Source organism: Phoenix dactylifera, chromosome 6, assembly GCF_051530095.1.
Source record: "Phoenix dactylifera cultivar Ajwa chromosome 6, Ajwa_hap1_PhDact_Kaust_v1.1, whole genome shotgun sequence".
Classification (NCBI taxonomy): domain Eukaryota; kingdom Viridiplantae; phylum Streptophyta; class Magnoliopsida; order Arecales; family Arecaceae; genus Phoenix; species Phoenix dactylifera.
In genome coordinates this window covers 38191525-38210587 of record NC_143195.1, presented here as the reverse complement: position 1 = coordinate 38210587, position 19063 = coordinate 38191525, and the positions used below count along the sequence as shown (strand labels likewise).

The following is a 19063-nucleotide window of genomic DNA, read 5'->3' as shown; positions in this document are numbered from 1 at the left end:
GATTTGCTGCATACGTAATTCACCTGATATTTTTTAAATTTAAACTCGTTTATTAGTTTATTTTCAAATAATTCGAATCCAGGCAAGCACAGGCAAATAATAACTGTTGACGCCATTGTAATGGAATCATGATGTCACAGAAAACTTTAGTTGCAAATGTAATAATTTGCTAGGTTTTTTATTGGTTATGACTAATATAAGTAGCACGTAGCTATGTATATATTATCATGATCCAAAATGATAATCTCAATTTAAGTAGGAACACATTTCGGTAGATAATGACTATTATTAACGGCTATTGTTGTAAATGGATTCTCAATCTCATCCTCTCTCCGACTTCTACGGTGAAATATAGCTTTAACATTGATGATCAATTAGTTATAGAATAATCGTTGTTATACGCTTTATTGCTATGATTGTCTCAATGTACCTCAATCTTTTTTTATTTTTATTTTTTTAAAATTTTATTTTTTCTACCATCTCTTCACATTATCCACTCCATCTCTTTCTATCGTGAGCAAATCCTTTATCATCCCTAATCCCAAAATATTGGAATTTAGTGTCAATGGTAGTTTTAAGACAACCGGAATTGATTGTTTTCTTCGTTGTTTTCTATATAATACGCATAATTTATGAAAAAAATTATATTTTTATATCTATATCTAGGCATTTGCTTTCCCCTGCTACAAAATTGAGAGCATTTGAATTTCTTAACTAAAGGTTAAATCTTTTGGTTGGTCAACCGTGAAGAGATTTTTTTTTTATTTTGCTTAATAATTCAGACTTCTTTCATGATATAGTTCCTGTGCTTAGGATTAGCCTACATATTACTTCGAAAAGAAACAATAAACTATCTAAATGGCCAAATTTTTGTATTTGAAACTCTACTGATATTATTGATTATTTAAATCTAAAAAGTGAAAAATTCATCCAAGTCTTTGTATTTCATCAAGTAGGCAAACATGTATAAGGAAAGAATCTTGCATAACACAAATTTTCATTATTCATCGCAAGACTGAGGGCGTGATAGTGAGTAGCTCGATAGACATGGAGCTTAAGTTCTACAAATTATTAAACAATATTTTCAAATTATTACTAATTCTCGCTGGACGCAAACAAATAATATTAGGATTGTTCTTGACAAACAAAATAATTCAAACTCACCATAAAGAAAAACAAATTAATTCGAAGCTATTCAACCACATTATCGGATCTGTGCAGTTACAACACACATGATCTGCTCTTTTTTTTGGGACTACACTGGCAGCTCATACTAATCTCGTGTGAGCGCTGTCTACGAAGTCAAAGAACAAAATACTCCAGAGACAGAAGGACAAATACAAAATGGGTTAGAGAACCTTTGCAGAATGATGAAATGCAATGGAAGCGACTCAATCATCAGTTTTATTCGCATTTCAAAAAATATATGCTCAGTTTGAAAGACGTCACACTTCTATATAGCTGCCAGATGTCCTCTAGAAGTGAATGGTTGAAGGCCTCTGGCTCCTTTTGTAATGTCCCCTCAATCATCCTTATTGGGTGCCCCTTTAGGATGATGCACCCCTTCATCTCTTGTTTTGACGGCGTCCGCGGCACGCAAAGTCGCGTTATCGAATAGGCAAGACGGCGTCGTCAGGCGTCACCCTCTGTTAGTAATGTCCGTCGCTTGCGTTTAAGCTGATTTAAGCCCGCGGCATCCTGAGGACGAGCTCCCGCTCCAGCGTCCGCCACCCTCCAAGTCTAGGGTTTACGAAAAGAAAGGGTCGGCGAAAGGAGCAACAACCCGAGGTGCGCCTCTCCTCCTCCCTTCCAAATCCTGAGGCTTCTCGTATTTTCCCCGTGTTAGGGTTTGAGCCTTTTCTTTTCAATTTCGATCGATGGGTCTGTGTTCTGGTGCTCTTTATATGGCTCAAAGAACAGAGCTGTAGGACGGTCTAGTTTCTTTCGACCTTTTTCTTTTCCTTTTCCCTTTTGAGTATGTTGATGCATGGATGTATGTGTTAGCCCTGCGGATTAATTTCGCTGGGGTTTTGATTAAGTGGATCGAGAGATTATTAGGAAGAATGCTTGCAAGTTTCAAGTCTTATGGCTGCATCACGAGATCGTTCGGTTCCGGTAATGATTTTGATGAAAATTTGATACCTGGTGGCGTTTGTGAGGACGGAAAGCGGTTCAGATCCGGAACTTTTTGGCAAGAAAATTCCAGTTGTTTCTTTCCAAAAAAGGAGTTCTTCTCGATTCTTATGAAAGAACGAAAATTTTGATGGTAGAAAGGTTATCCTGGCTTTAGATGTTTACAAAGACAGACACACAGAGAGAGATCAACATCTTATTCCTTGTGATTCTAATTGAATAATTTTATCTGGGTCGAAGATGCTAGGGTTTGGGTCACAATAGTTGAGATCTTCAAGAATCCCTATACGAGTGCTTTCTTGAATTTTTGCCATTTGGAACCATGTCTTAACTGTTGAGTAGTTCATGTCGTAGGGAATTCCTATTTTAGTATAACGTGGGAAGCTCACATAGAAAGCTTACCTTGATTTCCATCCCTTAATCGACGTTGAAATATATTGCTGACTTGTTTTTGTGACTGATCTCAAATCCTAAAAGGAAAATGCAAGGGGGAAAAAAAGAGTGGGAAATGATCCAGCTGTCCTCAGTAGAAAAAAGGGCACTGAGATTGCCGGGCATTATTTAAAATTTAAATGGAAGTTGCAGGCATGTATTACAATTTATTAGCTTTTACTGTTTAACAAAGTGCTTTACAGTAATATGGTTGATATGTGGTGACATGGGTTGACAACTTGACATGAATGGTAACACACCCTATGCCATACTAATAACCTGCCATCAAGGCACACAGTAATAGGGCTTTGATATAATGCAAATTGACATTTTAATGATTGAATGTAGTTTTCTAATAGGTTAAGTTCTGTGATAGATTAAGTCCTGTAATAGATTATGTTCAGAGCTGAAACAATTATTAGGATAAAGATTGTAATAGATTTTGGAATTTAAGATTGTTTCTAGCTGGAATAAACAAATTTAGGATTGGAATAATGTGAAAAATCATCATAGTATTAGGAGTGTAATTGAGAACAAGGTTGGACTATGATAGACATCACAACAGGATCATGTCAAGGTTGATTGAGTGATTAGGAGTGTAATTGAGAGCAAGGTTATGATTGGCATCATGGAATAATCAACAACGGTTAATTTAGTGATTATGTTATGCTTATGCACATTTCACGTGTATGTAATTTTTTGTATAATTATTAGGTAACTTGAAGGAGTTAAAATCAGTAGTTGAATTTGTGAATGATAAGTTCAAAATTTTATTCTTGAATTTGCTAGGAAAGTTGTAATTTATATTTGGCTATCTTGTTAAAATAAACTAGTTCCCAGTGCCAATGTTAGTTCTGTGATTGTTCTTTCTTATATATTGGAACAAAATAATTTGTTGCAATGAGCATCAGGGTTTATGTCCTGAAAATTCAATTATTGAATTGGAGTCAAAAATTTTCTCTAGCATGAGATAGCATTATTCTCATTATCATCAAAAAATTGTTGCATCATGTTTTCCTATTTATTTGTATTGTTTGTTGGAGATCACTTTTGCTTTTACATAAATGTGCTTTGCTTGATGTGATTTTTGAGCAAAGTTTGTTGATCATAGGAGTTCTGAATAATTATGTGACTGTACAATGATGGGATTTGTAGGTTTTAGGAAGTCGGGTAACTATCATCATTGATCTCTTGGATGAAAATTCACGATTGGTGATAATCTATCACGACTCTTTATATGTTAAATCAATGAGGTTGCCATGGCTAAGAATCTCTAGCTTAAATTTTGCAAATACACAAAGAACAGTATATCTAGGTAAATATGCTTGGTTTTATGGAATTAAAAGATAAAAAGAATGGTTTTAAGGGACCAACCATCAATGCATTCTAGAATTTCAGATTGAAATTATTCTGGCATGTTTGAAACCCTAAAGTTTATGGGTTTATTGTTGATGAAGGCTCGTATTGGTTTTGACAATTTTCTATGTTGGCAATGTGAATTCGTTAATAAGCAGATTTATTAGTCAGAATTTTTGCGAAGGCTGAGAAGTTGATTCAAACTTTGATTCTATGATTAGGTTGAGTTACTGCCCTAAAATTTTAAAGCACTAAGGGTTGTTTCTTCTAGTCATGAAATTACAATAAACCTCCACTGGATAATGCTTGTGGCATGATATTTGATATGCTCTTCTCCCTTTTTATAAGAGACCTTGTATGGCATGAAAGTCGTATTTAATTGTGAGTGTGTTTGATGAGACAAAATGATGTCTTGCAATTTGTGATTCGAAGAAAGCAACACATGAATACAATTGCCAAAAAAAAATCTTGACATAAAGTAGCTGTAATATTAGCACACGTTACACAGATAAAAAAGTTATCAAGCAGTTTATTGGAATTGGTTTCATTTTGTGTTAATGCCCTTGATCAGTGCATGAGTATATTTTTGATGGTTTGGAGGGGGTCAAATGGTGCAACCCTACCTCCCTATCCGGAGGTCTCCATATTTCGAACCCGTGACCTCTAGGTTACAATGGAGCAACCTTACCGTTGCACTAAGGCTCTCCTTTTGTATCCAATTAAGAATAATTTTGACACTTAGTGCCTTAAGATGAGATTGCATTTGCTTAAAATTTTTAAAAGTATTAATAATCTGAATATAAATCTGATGATATGCAAGCTTTGAAATGATGGAACTTGATATTCACAACCCTATGTAGTATTTTAAGACTTTTGGATTAGCTCAGTTGTCAGATTTTTGTGGGAACAGCACAACCAAAGTTTCCATCCTCAAGTTTAACTCAGTTTAATCTGCAGTTTCTTGCAGAAACTTAGGCCTTAGTATCTCTCTCTCTCTCTCTCTTTCTAAAGGTATATGTTTAGTTAGATAGTATGAACTAGGTTTGGTATTAATCCAAGATTTATGAGGTTTAGGATTTTGGTAAAGAGCAAATGATGGAGTACGTCAGTTGAAATAATTTTACATGCACATTTTTGAGTGTATGGCTGCATGCATTTGCGCTTTTCTGAGTCTTGTGGTTCTGTTTAGTAATGGTTGGTTTGTTGTTTCTTCTTCCTTTCTTTAAATCTTTTAGATTAAATTTTGCCTTGTTTTCTTCATGTTCCTTGGATGAATTTCGTCAGATGATATCAAATTAACAGCATTATAATTCCATGAAGCACTACATATAAAGACCTCTAAATCCAATTATTAATGGCTGTTGGACTTGATATAAATAAATAATAACCAGGGTAGGACTTTTTTTGACACTATTGTTGCTCAATTAAAACTTCTAAGGCCACCAAGTTTATACTGGCCCAATAGCAAATTCTAATTTTTATCTAGAATTTTCTTAACCAATTACTAGAAACCTGTCATGTTTTTCTACTTCAAAACATTCCTAAAATATTTAGAAGTCTATGTTTTCAAATTTTAAAACTTCTCTAAGATGCACAGGATTGTTCCATGAAAAGTTAGAGTTTTAGGCTACCTGTTTGTATAGCTGGAATTATTTACAAGACCTTGGTGCGGAATGATAAATATTCCTAGTTTCCCCTTTCTTAAGAATTCCTTATTGAGAATAGTGTATGACTAACCTTGTAAGATTTTATGGCCATAACCCTTCTTTAAAAACATGAACAATCAAAAAAGCATTTAGATTTGAGTTATTATATTTATAACTGCGAGGAAATAAATTTTTGAGCAATTTCAATTATAATGCTAATAGGCATTTATTGCTTGTTCATTTAGATGCCAGAACTTATTTTCTTTCATATCCATTTGTTTGATTCTTTTTGGAAGCTCCCATTTTAGTTTTATTATGCTTAAGTTTTAGTTTCATGATCATCTAAGATACTAATATTGTTATTATAGTCATGCAAGATACTTTTCCATTTTTTGTTTCCTAATGTGCTAACTTAGGTTCCTGTTCTGTTTTGCAGTAAGACAATGGAGGACGACACTAATGTAAGTTTTATAAACCCAACTTCCAATTTGTATGTTTTGGTAATGTGGGAGTGGTTGAATGTTACTTCTTAGGCATGCTTTTGAAACCGAACATCATGACTATGTAAATTTGGGATCCAAGAGAACTAGATATTCCTTATCAGGATGTAATCTCTTTACTGGTAATCGAACAAGTTACAATTGTTTTTTATATGTGCAAGAATAAGAAACCTTTATTATTGTAAGTGGTAACCATGAATTGTGCTCCTCCATTACGAGTAAATTACACATGCTTTTCTACTCTCTTCCTAGTTACACAAAACCATTTGCTTGATTCATGAAGTGGCACAATTACCAAAAATTTATTGAGTGGATTTCTTGTGATTGAGAGCTATCATAACAAAATAGGCTTCAAGAGGATAGGGATCGATAGAAGTGACATTACTTCTTCTTCAAGTTGAGATGTGAAACTAACGGCCTTGGTTTGAGACTCATAGGGCTATTATTCTTCAAAGTATAGAAGCTTACATCAAGGCTTTCATAGTTTGAAGTAAGAATCATCACTCTAAAATAGGTAAATTCTGGTCATGTTAGATTGCATCAGGCTGGTTTCATCCCTTAATGTAAACCAAATTGATATTAAATTTTCATTGTGAGCCTGTACTCATAAATTCAAAATGTACGCTGCTCTGTTTGACCCATTTGGTTCTGTTGGGGCTTGGGTTCATCTGGTTTAAGTTGCAACTTGCAAGCTTAGAGTACATGGGGGTGCGCAAGAGTGAGGGAGCTGGAACAGTAAAGGGAGAGCATGGGAGCCTTCAGGGCCAATCCCTGTGGGATTATAAAAAAAGACTTCGAGGGGCCTTTCCTTAATCTCATGGGATTGGGCCTGGAAACCCCTTGCTCTCCCTTCCTGCTCCCTGCCTTTCTGCTGCACACTCTTTCTCCACTCTCCTAGATCCGACAGGATTTTGCCAAACAGACTCTAAGTGTTAAGATAATAGATTATTTGCAAGATATAATAGCTTGGTTCTGGTTTGACCTTGTGAGCCAGAAAGAATTTTAGTTTGGCAGTTTTGCTCTAGCCCAGGTGGTTTTTGGTTGAAAGAAAATCTGAAAGAAGGAAAAAATTAGGAAAAGTGTAAAGAAAGATTATTAAACTTCTAGAAAATAAATTAGAAATCATTGTAGTATTGTCATGTCGTTTAGAACCTTGGCTGCTTCATACTGAAACAATAAAAAAATATTTTCTTTTTTTAAAATAATTGGTTAAGTCGCCTTTCATATTATTTAATAATGCAATACATCTTTGTTAATATTTGACAATCTAGTAAAAACAATTCAATGTAGCTGAGATAAGAGCACCAGAGTAGCTGCATCCATATCAAAATAATTCTCAAATTACTTTATAAGCTAAATTCCAATTGCTTCAAAGTCTTCTTGAAACTAAAAGAATCTGAATTTAATCTTGATAAAATGCTTCTTGGAATTAAAAGAAATGAGGAAACGCCAAAAACAAACACAGATTACCCATTCACACTATTTTCCGTTTTAGTCAGTTTCTGCTGAAATTTTGACTTTACACAAAATTGAGTTGGTTCAGAGCAAAAGTCAAATTTTTTGTTTTGTTTTTGGAACTTTGGCACAAAATTTGTAACGTGGTTAATTGGCTGGACTACCCTCTTTAGTAGTGAGTTCCAGAATTGGAATTGTGATTTAACTAGTGTGGAGATAGGATTGACTCGACAATACAGATGCCACACTAGCGGTAATGTTGTTCATTTTGGAAGTGCTCCATGAACCTTCTTCACTGTTGGAGATATGCAACTTTTGAAGGTACTTATCATATAGGAATTCAGAGGTTGCATCTCATATTCATACTTGTTGATCTTGATAGTCGCAGGCTTCCTTGTCCTAATGCTTGGGAGTTCAAGTTGTTAACCTCAAATTAAAGTACTTTCAATGCTTATTAGTTTCTGACGAAAAAAGAAAGAGATGCACTCATCCTACCTTTAATGTATCTTTGATTTTTTTTTTTTGTTAAATTCTTTTCCACTAAAGGCTTATGGGCACTTGTCAGCCCTCAATGCCTTCTTTGCTCTTAACGTACCTGTTTGGGTTGCGTAGGATGCTATTTATAAGACGATCTAGCTGAAGATGCTCTGTCAACTGCTTCTTTTTGTATATCCCCCTGTTTAGCCTATGATTGTCAATTGAATGGCTTCCATTAAGTTGGATTCTGTTTATGATTGAGATGAAGAGTTCTTATAGAACAAGGGCTTGTTAAAGTGGGATGTCAAGCGTTTCTAAGGTGGAGCTTGTACATGCCAGCTTTTTCTCATCCTAGTTTGCTGAGGTTGGTAACATCTGTATCATGGCATCTCCACATGATAATGGCATGTATTCCTTGCATGTTTTATGGGCAATGGTACTATGTGTTAGAGGGAACCTGTTAACTGGATTTGAATGAAAATTAACTAAGGTAAGAAGGTTACACGTGCAAATCTAAGGCTTCTGGTCTGGCATGCACTTTCAACTTTTTGAAGGGTAAATATGCAAGTAAGGGATTTTCGAGGGATACATTTGAAAGAATCTCAATTGTACATATGTAAACAATTGTCAATTATGGACTTTGGTTGAATTCAAGTTGATTTTGAATCAAGAGAAGTATTATATCTGATCAGTTGAAATTGGGCCAGTTTTGTTGGGGTCGATATGCCCGAATCTCTAAGCTTGAGGCTGCAGAACTTGAATTATGTTGGTGTTTGCCCTCAGATGACATAAATTCCAGCCTGAACTAGTGTTGTTGGGTTGGCTGGATGCTGGGGGACTTCTTTTACTTGCTCGGTGTTGAGGAACAGTTCAAATTAAGGACAAATATTTGAAATTGCATCATAATATGGAGAGTTCACCAGATACTAAAAAACTGAGATGGGTAACAGAAACGGATTCTGAAATTATTTTTTCAGTTATTCATGGAATAAACATGTCTTGAAGAGGCAATAACAATAAGCAATAGCAAGAAACATGATGTGATTAGAGCAAACGGATGCTATGGGGTGAAAGTCCCTTATCCATATTGCTTTATTTGCTGTCATCCTTATGCTTGAAATTGATAATATAATTTGTCAGGTTTAAATTCTTTGTATTCTCCTCCTTACAATCCAAAATTAGAGATGCTAAGTTCACATTTTCTTCTTTATAAAACATTACTGGGTAGCATCATGGTTTGAAACTCGCTGGAAACAGTGCTGTAAAGAACAGCATATAAAGGGTTTAGTGGATGTAAACCCACTTTATGTTTTTTTCAGCTAAGTAGTGATGATACTTCTACAAGTTATATTACAATTTTGTTGACCAGACTGACAAATGCTTGCTTGTTCACTTATTTGTGATAGGCTGGAAAGAAAGAAGAGGAGGAATTCAACACAGGCCCTCTCTCTGTTTTGATGATGAGTGTCAAAAACAATACTCAGGTGAGAGGCCTATACTGTCCAGTAGTGTATGTCTAACAATATGCTCAACAAGAGGGTTATAGCCTAATTGCTGAGCTATTCAGTTAATGACATCAATTATTAGTAATTTCTGCTTCTTCACAACGTTGAACCACTAACATAAGTCCTACAAAAGGAGGATCCCTTTTGGTTATCTTTGAAGAATTTAGTTTTACTTGTAGTCTTCCAGACATCAGGCAAAAAGTTTTGTATCTATTTCCGTATCTTTTGCTCCTAAATCTCCAAGAGAGAAAAAAGAATCAATAGATTTGGACTAAAACTATTGCCACATCAGGTGCTCATTAATTGCCGGAACAACAAGAAGCTACTTGGCCGTGTGAGAGCATTTGATCGCCATTGTAACATGGTTCTCGAAAATGTTAGGGAAATGTGGACTGAGGTAGTTTCAACACATAATTTATTTCTTTTTTTCTTTTACATTATTAGTGTATCTACCATGATTATGATTGTATTTTTCTGCAGATACCCAAGACTGGTAAAGGCAAGAAGAAAGCTCTTCCCATCAACAAGGATAGATTCATCAGTAAGATGTTCCTTCGAGGGGACTCTGTCATCATTGTTCTGAGGAATCCCAAGTGAGGTCCAAGTTTTCTCTTTTGATGAGTAGGCACCTCATACTTGTAATGCAGCTGTGAGCTGGGTCTGTCTTTACTAATGCGACTCAAAGGTTTACTGTCCACCTTTCTTGTGGGATGATTTGTACTTTTTGACTTGCATATGACTTTGTTACTGGAATTAGATTGAGGCTTTTGACTGCTTGCTTGATTCTCAAGCTCCTTACAAATTTTGTACATGGTGTACTTTTGGCTGTCTTCATGGTAAGGGATATACGCTGGATCAAGGATGGCCATGATACAGTTCTTTCATGGTTTTGCAGTTGCAAAGAGGTTAAGGGAACTGTCACCAGCTATGAACTATGCCTTTAAATTCATGTTTGAACGGGTTCTTTGCGTAGAATCTTGTATCATAGCTTTTTGTTTTTCCTACCATGGAATGATAAAGTTAAGGTATGAATTTACTTGCTTGCATGACCTGATTCTGTGGACCTGTGGGAATCATGATATAGAGAAATGCATTTTATTGAATGCAAAACTATTGTTTAAAAAGTTTTATTGGGAATACTTAATAGCCAAAGCTGAATTAAAGTCCGTTTCTTACTAGGAAAAGCTGAATTGAAGTTTGAACAACTCTGCTGCGCTAATGAGGTCTGAATAGCTGATTTGGTTGTTTTGGTGGGTGGACGGGTCCCTAAGAGATGATGCTGTAACTTGTTAGGATCTTGAAGATCTCAGAGGAGTTGAGATTTTGCAATAGAATGGATGATAGCGAAATTGATGACTAGGAAGATCTACCTGAGTTGAGATTTTTCAAGTAACCGTTAGGTTTTGCTGCTTTATGTGGAATATTGCAGTAATGCTGTAAGAACACTGATCTGCCTTTGCCTTCGTGGATGGCTGTTGATAAAAGTAACTTCTAGGGACTGAGTATTGCCAGAATTCTGTTCTATTGTTCGATTGTCCTTCAGGGTATGAGAGACATGGAATTTCAACTTGTAATCTTTCTTGCAAAGGAAAACCAGGGAGCTTGTGTACTCTGTTTTTGATTCTTGTAACATCCATGTCAAGCTCTACTGCGATGCCTGGAGCAACTTGTGTGGGGCATGGGTGTAATCGTGCCAGGCTTGATCAAGCTTGGTTTGAAATTAATTTTAAGCTTTTGTGCTTGAATTCCAAGACAACGTTCATTTGTTTATCCTTATTTCAAGCTTGAGTCGATTCATGTTCAATTTGGAATCAAGGTGAATATGAGCTTGGTTGATCAGCTTAGCAATCCTAAATGAAGTAGAAATTAACTTGAGATTAAAGCCATTTTAGTTCAAGCTTAAATGAAAGCTTGATTCTTGATTTTGAGTTTTGCTTTGAAGTTTGGTTCTAGTCTAAACTAACATTTAATTGATTCAAATAATGAAAAAAAATACACCAATTAGAACTTTAATCCGAATGAGACTTTTTATGTAATATGATGTATAAAAAAAAATTGAGTCCTATCAATCTGGGTTTGGTTGAGGTAGATCGATTTTTGGCTCGGCTTGAGATTAATTCTGAACCAGTTCTACTGGTTTGAGCTTAATTTGGTTGGTAAGCTTCAAACTGAGCTTGATTCGAGGTTTTTTTGAGCCGAGCCCGAGTTGAGATTGAACTGCTCATTTGGTTTGACACCCCTAGCAAGGAACACAGAGAAAATTTTGACGCAACGTCCGGAGATTAAACACTTTTTTTTTTTTACCTGAAATTTGTGGGGGAGTGGTTTGCCAAAGGCATGGGTAGCACTTGATGTCTCTGCACAGGTCCATGGGAAGGCCCAGGAGCTGGTCTTCTTCGTCCAGTCCTTGGGTTGCCAGCCATCTACAGATGCCGGTGACGCATCCATTGCTCCGTGTCAGTGCTCTTAATCCTCCATTTCGATCGGACCATTGTTGCTTGGAGATACAACTGTTGAATAACCGAAAAAATAGTGGAGGAAAAAGACTAGTACTTGCATCATGCCACAACTTTACTAGGAATCGCTGGTCTCAACTTAATTTCTTTGACGGCGAAGCTTATATTAGCATCCAATAATTGTTTGCTTGTCTAGCTCCTCCTCTTGTACTTGTCCTTGTTTCTTATAAATCTTGTTCCTAAGGATTCCAGTGAGGAATTGTTTCTTGCAGTTCTATTATGGAATTTCTTTAGGAGGAGGAGGAGAGGAGATTAATATCTCCCTTAAAAATCTTGTTCTAATGGATTTCTTGCTTCACTTGGAAAGGTGATTAATATTTGCAAGTTGAGCTTCTCCCTTGCTTTCCTCTCTTATGTTCGTTGTCTTTGAATCTATTAATTATGAGTTAATTTATCTTTGGGATTTGTTGCTTGTTAGTCTCCGTGTTGAAAAGACCGTGAGTAGTCCATGAAAATGGAATAAGATATCATTTGGATTTTTGAGAAATACTGGAATGTACAAACTTGCACATTTCCAATGAGCAATCCAAAGAGCATCAGTCCAAGAATGGCGATGATAATGGCAAAACTGTTTTTCCCCTACATATGCGCTTGTTGAGAGGTTTTGCTCCAAAATATACAAAATATCAGCGATACATATAGTTCAGATTACACATTTCAAGGATGATCCAGATATAATGCTTACCTTAGATTCTTCAGTTCCCACCAGAAGCAGCAGCAGTACTACTGGAGGAACGGTGAAGATGTGACGTTAGTAGAGAATAGATATTGACACATTAGTTTATCATCACAAGTTTGCACCATTCTCAGCTTTTGGTAGCTTGGTGGTTGGGGCTGATTCAACAAGCAGAGCCTCTAGATGAAAACCATGAGAAGACCCTTACGCACTCTGTAACGGTAGGCACGCTGACTTTAGAGCTGAACAAAACGAAGAACACACTCTGGAACGCCATTCACTTCAAACAGCCACCAACTTCGTCAAAAGATCATTCTGCCAATTATCTTGATTTCTTTAAGAAGGTAGGCGTACTCCAATTCTCTGTTATTTAATCCTCGTACAAAGGACTTCGTTGTGTATTTTCCCTATGAACTAAAATCAAAAGAGATACGATATCTATAACTACATAAGAACCATTACAGGGTCTACTCACAAGTTTTCCAAGCATGTGTGCTATATGCGTACAAATATGAATAGAGTGCCTTTGAATTTTTCTCAGTAAGAACAAGACTATCAGATGAGGTAGTAAATTAAAATTTTATCGACAGACATTTCTTACATTCTCTACTAAACATGTTTCTGCTTCTTGATAACAGCAGTCAAGAAAGAAATAGAAAACACAAAAAAGAAAATGGCAATAGGTGGGAAAACTTCTCATCTGAACTACGAAGTCTACCCTCAGTGTGATTAGAGCCTGCTATCTTAGTTGCAGAACTACCAGATACTAATAAATTTTGTCACAGTAAGACTTGGAAAAACTCCACATGCTGTACCCCTAAACTAGAGGTCCTTCAGGAAAATGAGATCATAATGGTAGGGGTCGCATTCAAACAGTCGTGGGCAGCAGCTTGCGGATCATCTGCAGCAGGAGAGAGACCGTAAGCTGCAGTATGTATAAGGGGGAAAAAAAATTAGGGGCAAGCCAAATTAGTGTACAGTTCTACTGTAAACAAGGAAGCCACATTTCTTTTTCTTCAGAAGGAAAATAGGGAAAAAGAAGAAAGCAGTAAGTGACCACTCACCATAAATCCAGGAAACCATCTGGTGGTGGTGGAGGTGCTGGCAGGAGAAGCGGCACCTCAGCAGGAGCGGGAGGAGGAGGGGGTATCTAATCCAGTCAGTAAGAACGACGAAGAGAAAAACAGGTGGTTGCCCCCTCAGTTGCTTGAATATAGCTCCTGATCAACCACCAACTATCACTGAAATCATCAGTATCCAGCTGATAGTCAGCAACATGACAATCATGATTCGAAATACATAAGGAGTAGATATGGATTCTTAAAATTGCATCGAAATGTATCATATGACACATGAGAAGCAAAGAGCCAATATAATAACATCCATAGCAACTAAAATCCATTACAAAAACAACATATAGCAAATGAAGTGGCTTTAATGCAAATAACTAGTTAAACTAAATATAAGCATGGGAGAGTATTTGCATCACAAACCTTCTACCTTGAGCTGCTCATGAAGCTCAAGACCGTTTTATAAAATTTCACATAAACCTTTGGATAAGCAGTCCGTTCAACCACAAGGAGTCAATTAAACAAAAAAAAAAATTGCACAAGGTTCTTTCCTTAAAATCAATACGATCAATCATCAGAATTGATAACATGACAAGGGCACCAAATTTGCATCAGTTGCTGGTAAGGATACACCTCTCAACCAATTGATGCCATCAACTTATCAAACCAATTTGTCCAATTTGCCAACTCACATTTCGAGTAGGTAACAAAAGCCTAATATATGTGATAACATGAAAATTTAACTTGTCCATTTTGAAATGATCCCATAAAGGGTACATGCACCACCATAAAGCTTAGAGGCAGTGATTGGTATTCGAAGTAAACAAGTAAAAAACAAAGATTCTAGCAATCAATTTCATGACAGAAAGATTCAACTGAAAAGCATGGTACGGGTGACGAGCAGGTGGGTGGGATCTCTGCTTTTGGAAAAATACAAGCTTAGATGAAAATTTTAAGCAAGCGAAATTACTCATAACATAGCATCTTTCTAAGGAATAAAGAAAAAAGAGGGCAAAGTAAAAACAGATGGAAAAATCTCAGCACCAAAAATAGGTATGCTTGAATTTTCTTTTCAGAATTCTTCTCTACATTTAATATTTCAGAGAATAGACAAAATGGTGAAATGAGCAACAGCTACATAAAAAAGTTTGACCTGACAAAACCATATCATCATCAACAGGAATATGTTACATAAGATGTTTCTCATACCTTGACCTCACCGATATCTCCTGATGCGACAAATTTCCCCTCAAATATTGACGTCATCATATGAATCACTAGACTACTTCATGCTTCAATTATCTTTCCTTGCTAGATAATTGTTTCGAAATAGATAATTTGAACCCCTACAAGATTGATAAGTAAGTTATACACAGAACAAAATTGATAGATGAAGCTTAAGATCACAGCATATAAGACAAAAGAACTAACAGTCAGTGCTCGTGTATAACTAACTTTTGTTGAAAGACTTTCCGGGTACAATAGCTCATGCATATAAACACAGTGCCATCAAGCTTGAACATATAAACTCCCTTGAATTTGCTATGCTTCATAAATAAACTCCTTACTGGATATCCCAGGCAAGAATACCACTTTTGACAATCATAGCTTGCAATGCAAATAATGATTGCAGCTCATTTTTCTTGATGAAAGCACTACATATAACAGTACACAACTCCTCATCCGGGTATATGCCAACATACAACATCATCTTTAGAAATATTGTTGCTTCATTTACAAAATTTCTTTTGCATAATCGATTGATTGCTGCACTGAAATCTTTGATTGAAACTTCAAACCCAGATCTTATAATTCTGTCAAAGAAAATAATGGCTTTACCCGGCATTCCTTTTGCACATTGTGCTTTGACTATTGGGGTATAAGCAAATTTCCTCAACCTGACACCCTTATCCAGAAGAGAATCTAGAAACTTTTCAGCACAGTCTACTTTGCCTTTCAAGCAAAGAATATTAATAAGAAGATTATATGTTACAGGAGTAGGCATAAGATTGTGTTGTAACATTTCGTCATGTATGCGAAAAGCCATTTCTATGTTTTGCACTTCACAAAATCCTTGCATAAGTGTATTATATGTAATTTGATCAGCATATATACCTGCTATATGCATATCCTTGAGAATGCCAATAGCCTTTTGTAGCCTCCCTTGCTTACAGAGCCCCTTCATGACTACACTGTATGTAATAACATTGGGCATGATTGCTTTCTCAATCATTTCATTGAACATTCTTAACATTGAATCAGTATTTCCAGCTCCAACAAAGGCATCCATAAGAGTGGTGTAGGTCACTACTGTTGGATTTATTCCATTAAGCTCAATTTGCCTAAGAAAGTGCTCTGCCACAGTTAACTTTTCAATCTTGCAAAAGACAAAAATTAGGGTATTATATGTGACAATAGTTAGAGATAACCCTAGCTTAAGTATCTGTTCATACAACTCAAGTGCACCATCAACATCACCAATTTTTGCATAGCCATCAATCACAATATTGTACAAAATGATGTCCACCATCAGACCACTACCGACTAGATTGTCCAAATACCACCTTGCTTCCACCAGCATCCCTTTCTTGCACAGGCTTGAAAGAGTTGCCCCATGAGTAAATGAATTAGGCATCACTTGTTTAGAGCACATCATTTGGCACACTTGAAGCGCTCTTTCAATTTCTCCTAGTTTGCAGTACCCATGGATCAGGATGGAATACGCTACCAAATCCATGTGCAAACCAATAGCTTCTATCTCATCAAGCAACTGATGTACTTCACCAATTTGCCCTTTTTTAAAAAGAGCATTCAAAAGCACACTGTATGCAACAATTTTCAACTGAATCCCTCGAGCAATGACCTCCCTCCGCACCCTCAACCCTTCTTCAACATCACCCTTTTCACAATGCCCTGTAATCAGTATAGTATAAGTAACAAGGTCTGGCTTCAGCCCTTGAAAAATCATCATCTTGATGAGCTTCCAAACCTCACTCATCAGCCCAAGTAAACGGTATCCATTTATGAGAATGTTATACGCCACAACATCAAGCAATATGCCATCCTTCTCCATGTCCTCAGAAAGCTTCAAAGCTTCCTCCATGGAACCTGCTACACATAGCCCATGTATGAGAGTAGTATAACTGTATCTGTCCGGACGCAACCCATATTTAAGTATCAGAGAGAGGATAGATTTGGCAACCTCTACCAAACCAGCATTACATAATCCAGACATGAGGGTGTTGAAAGTGATAATGCAAGGTTTGACCTCTTTTCGACCATGCACGTCTTAAAAGAAGGATATGGCATCCTGCAACCTCTGCTGCTTGCAAAGACTGTCAATGAGGATGTTATAAGTGTATTCACTATGAGTAACCCCATGGGCTCTGATTTCTTTGTAGATGTCCCAGACCATGTCTGTATGTCTTAAATTGTACATCAAACTGTCATAAGTGGATATTGAAGCTTGCATGTTCAGGCTGTCCATCTTGCTGAGAACATAAAGGGCATCATGAATCATTTCCAATTGAGCATAAACATTTGCCAGCACGTCCCATACTATACTGCAAGAATCGCAGTCTCTGAAGTTATTCTGCAGCAATTCACAAAGGGATGGCGCCGAACCAGACCCTAAAGAGAAGCAGACTTAAGTAAGTTGTTTAAGTGAAGCTATTACTTTTAATTTTTCTGAGCAATACCTAGGATTTGAAACGTGGACCTCCTTAAAGGAAAGCCCCAACTGAGCTAAAGTATAGCTATTAACTGCAATGCACAGGGCATATCAAGGTGCAAATACAAGATATGTAAAATACAACAAACTAATTTCTTTTCTTACAACACCTATCATCTTAGGTGGGTTTCCCCCCTTCTTTGTATGTACTTGCATCAGTATTTTGATTTTTACAGGACCTTTCCGCTTGGAAAAGGCTAATTGCCAGGCATCTAGTAAATGACGAAGCAACCAAATATTTAGCATGAAAAGACAAGGAATTTAGATTAATCTAAGATAGGGTTGTATGCTTCTATTATCAAAATCAAGCAATGTTGATGCCAAAAATCGATCTGGACAATTGACATTAAAACAACAAAAGGTAATCCGAAAAAGCGATCATAATATGCAAAAATCGCAGTAAATAACAAAGAAACTGCAATTTAATAGAACATTGGGAGAAAAGGGGGTCATCAAATCCAATGTACAATAGAACCAAGACTATCAGTGTTTTGAAACTAAAAGTTTTAAGTAAAAAAGAAAAACAATCAAACCTTCTTCGTGCAGCATTTGCTTCAAAACGCTGTTTATCTCCTTCAACCTCCCCTCCCGAGCCAAAGCATGGCAAGTCTCCAGACGAGCAAGCCTGGCGTCCTCGAATCTAGTTCTTGCCACCTCCCAGTCCATAAAGTTTCCATCTTTCCCGGCCCCGCGGGATTGCCCATCGACCCGCGTCCGATTAGAGGAAAGAAACAGTGGCCCATTCCCTCGTTTCGCTAGGGTTAGGATTTCTCTCACCGGATTCTTGGATGTCGACGAATCAATAAGGAGCTCGTCCGCCGCTGCCGCCGCCGCCGAGGAAATCGCGGGCTTGGGGGCTGGAAGCTGAGGAGGGAATTGGCCGAAAGGACGGAACTTCGATCGGGAGAGCATCGAAGAGGGAGGGTTCTCATGGCGTAGAAGAGGGAAAAGACAACCCTAGCCCTTCCCCTTTTTTTTTTTGCCAATGAGAGCCAATGTCCCGGGCCAAGGCGAAGCCCCGGCTGCAAATCGCGTCCAGTTTGATTTCGGGTCCGGGTTTGGATGCAGATCTTTTTATTTATTTTTTTAATTTTTTTGTTTTATTTTTTATATCGACAGCCCACACTAAGCGCTAGCGGCTAGCACCATGCTTTCGTACTCACCCATGGTCCTCCTCCATATGCCTTTGATCCCGCACATTGTTTAAACTCGTGTCTCGGGAGAAGCTCTATTAGCTTGGTAGGTTGGCTTGAGTTCGGATTTATACCACGGATCACACTTCTCTATTTAGCAACCAAAGATGGTAGATTCAAGGGTACATCTCAGCTATTTGGTTTTATTAATAATAGTATGGCATGTCCAAAGTAGCACATACTTAGATGTTTATAGTATATGTATATGATATTATGATGCCTCCCAAAATATGCATGATGTTGTGAGCTTATACAACTGAGGAGAATAATTTTGGTATTAAAAGAATTTCTTACTTAAATAGTAGCAAAGATCTAGGCTCAACATAGATAAATATCAAGTTGTTTTTTAGCTGGTCATGCATAGCAGAGAGAGG

The 19063-nt window shown here is 36.9% G+C and overlaps 2 protein-coding genes across 9 annotated transcripts; one reads left to right on the top strand and one right to left on the bottom strand.

Moving 5' to 3' along the window:
• Positions 1-1646: 1646 nt before the first annotated feature.
• LOC103703953 (uncharacterized) lies at positions 1647-10306 on the top strand. Its single transcript, XM_008787036.6, has 5 exons — positions 1647-1788; positions 6004-6028; positions 9406-9483; positions 9797-9901; positions 9985-10306. The coding sequence occupies exons 2-5, from the start codon at positions 6011-6013 to the stop codon at positions 10099-10101; spliced, it is 318 nt and encodes a 105-aa protein (XP_008785258.1). The 5' UTR covers positions 1647-1788; positions 6004-6010; the 3' UTR covers positions 10102-10306.
• Positions 10307-13200: 2894 nt separating this feature from the next.
• Positions 13201-18498, bottom strand: LOC148703283 (uncharacterized). Of its 8 annotated transcripts, none has more exons than XM_089923706.1 (5): positions 18030-18498; positions 15222-17396; positions 14976-15112; positions 13761-13937; positions 13201-13621 (listed from the first exon to the last, which is right to left on the bottom strand). In XM_089923706.1, exon 2 carries the CDS (start codon positions 16999-17001, stop codon positions 15331-15333), a length of 1671 nt encoding a protein of 556 aa, XP_089779832.1. In that variant the 5' UTR covers positions 17002-17396; positions 18030-18498; the 3' UTR covers positions 13201-13621; positions 13761-13937; positions 14976-15112; positions 15222-15330. The 8 variants fall into 8 exon arrangements, with proteins under 8 accessions (XP_089779832.1, XP_089779831.1, XP_089779838.1 ...); XM_089923705.1 differs by having other exon boundaries at positions 13201-13597; positions 18030-18455; XM_089923712.1 differs by having other exon boundaries at positions 15882-17396; positions 18030-18449.
• Positions 18499-19063: the final 565 nt, after the last annotated feature.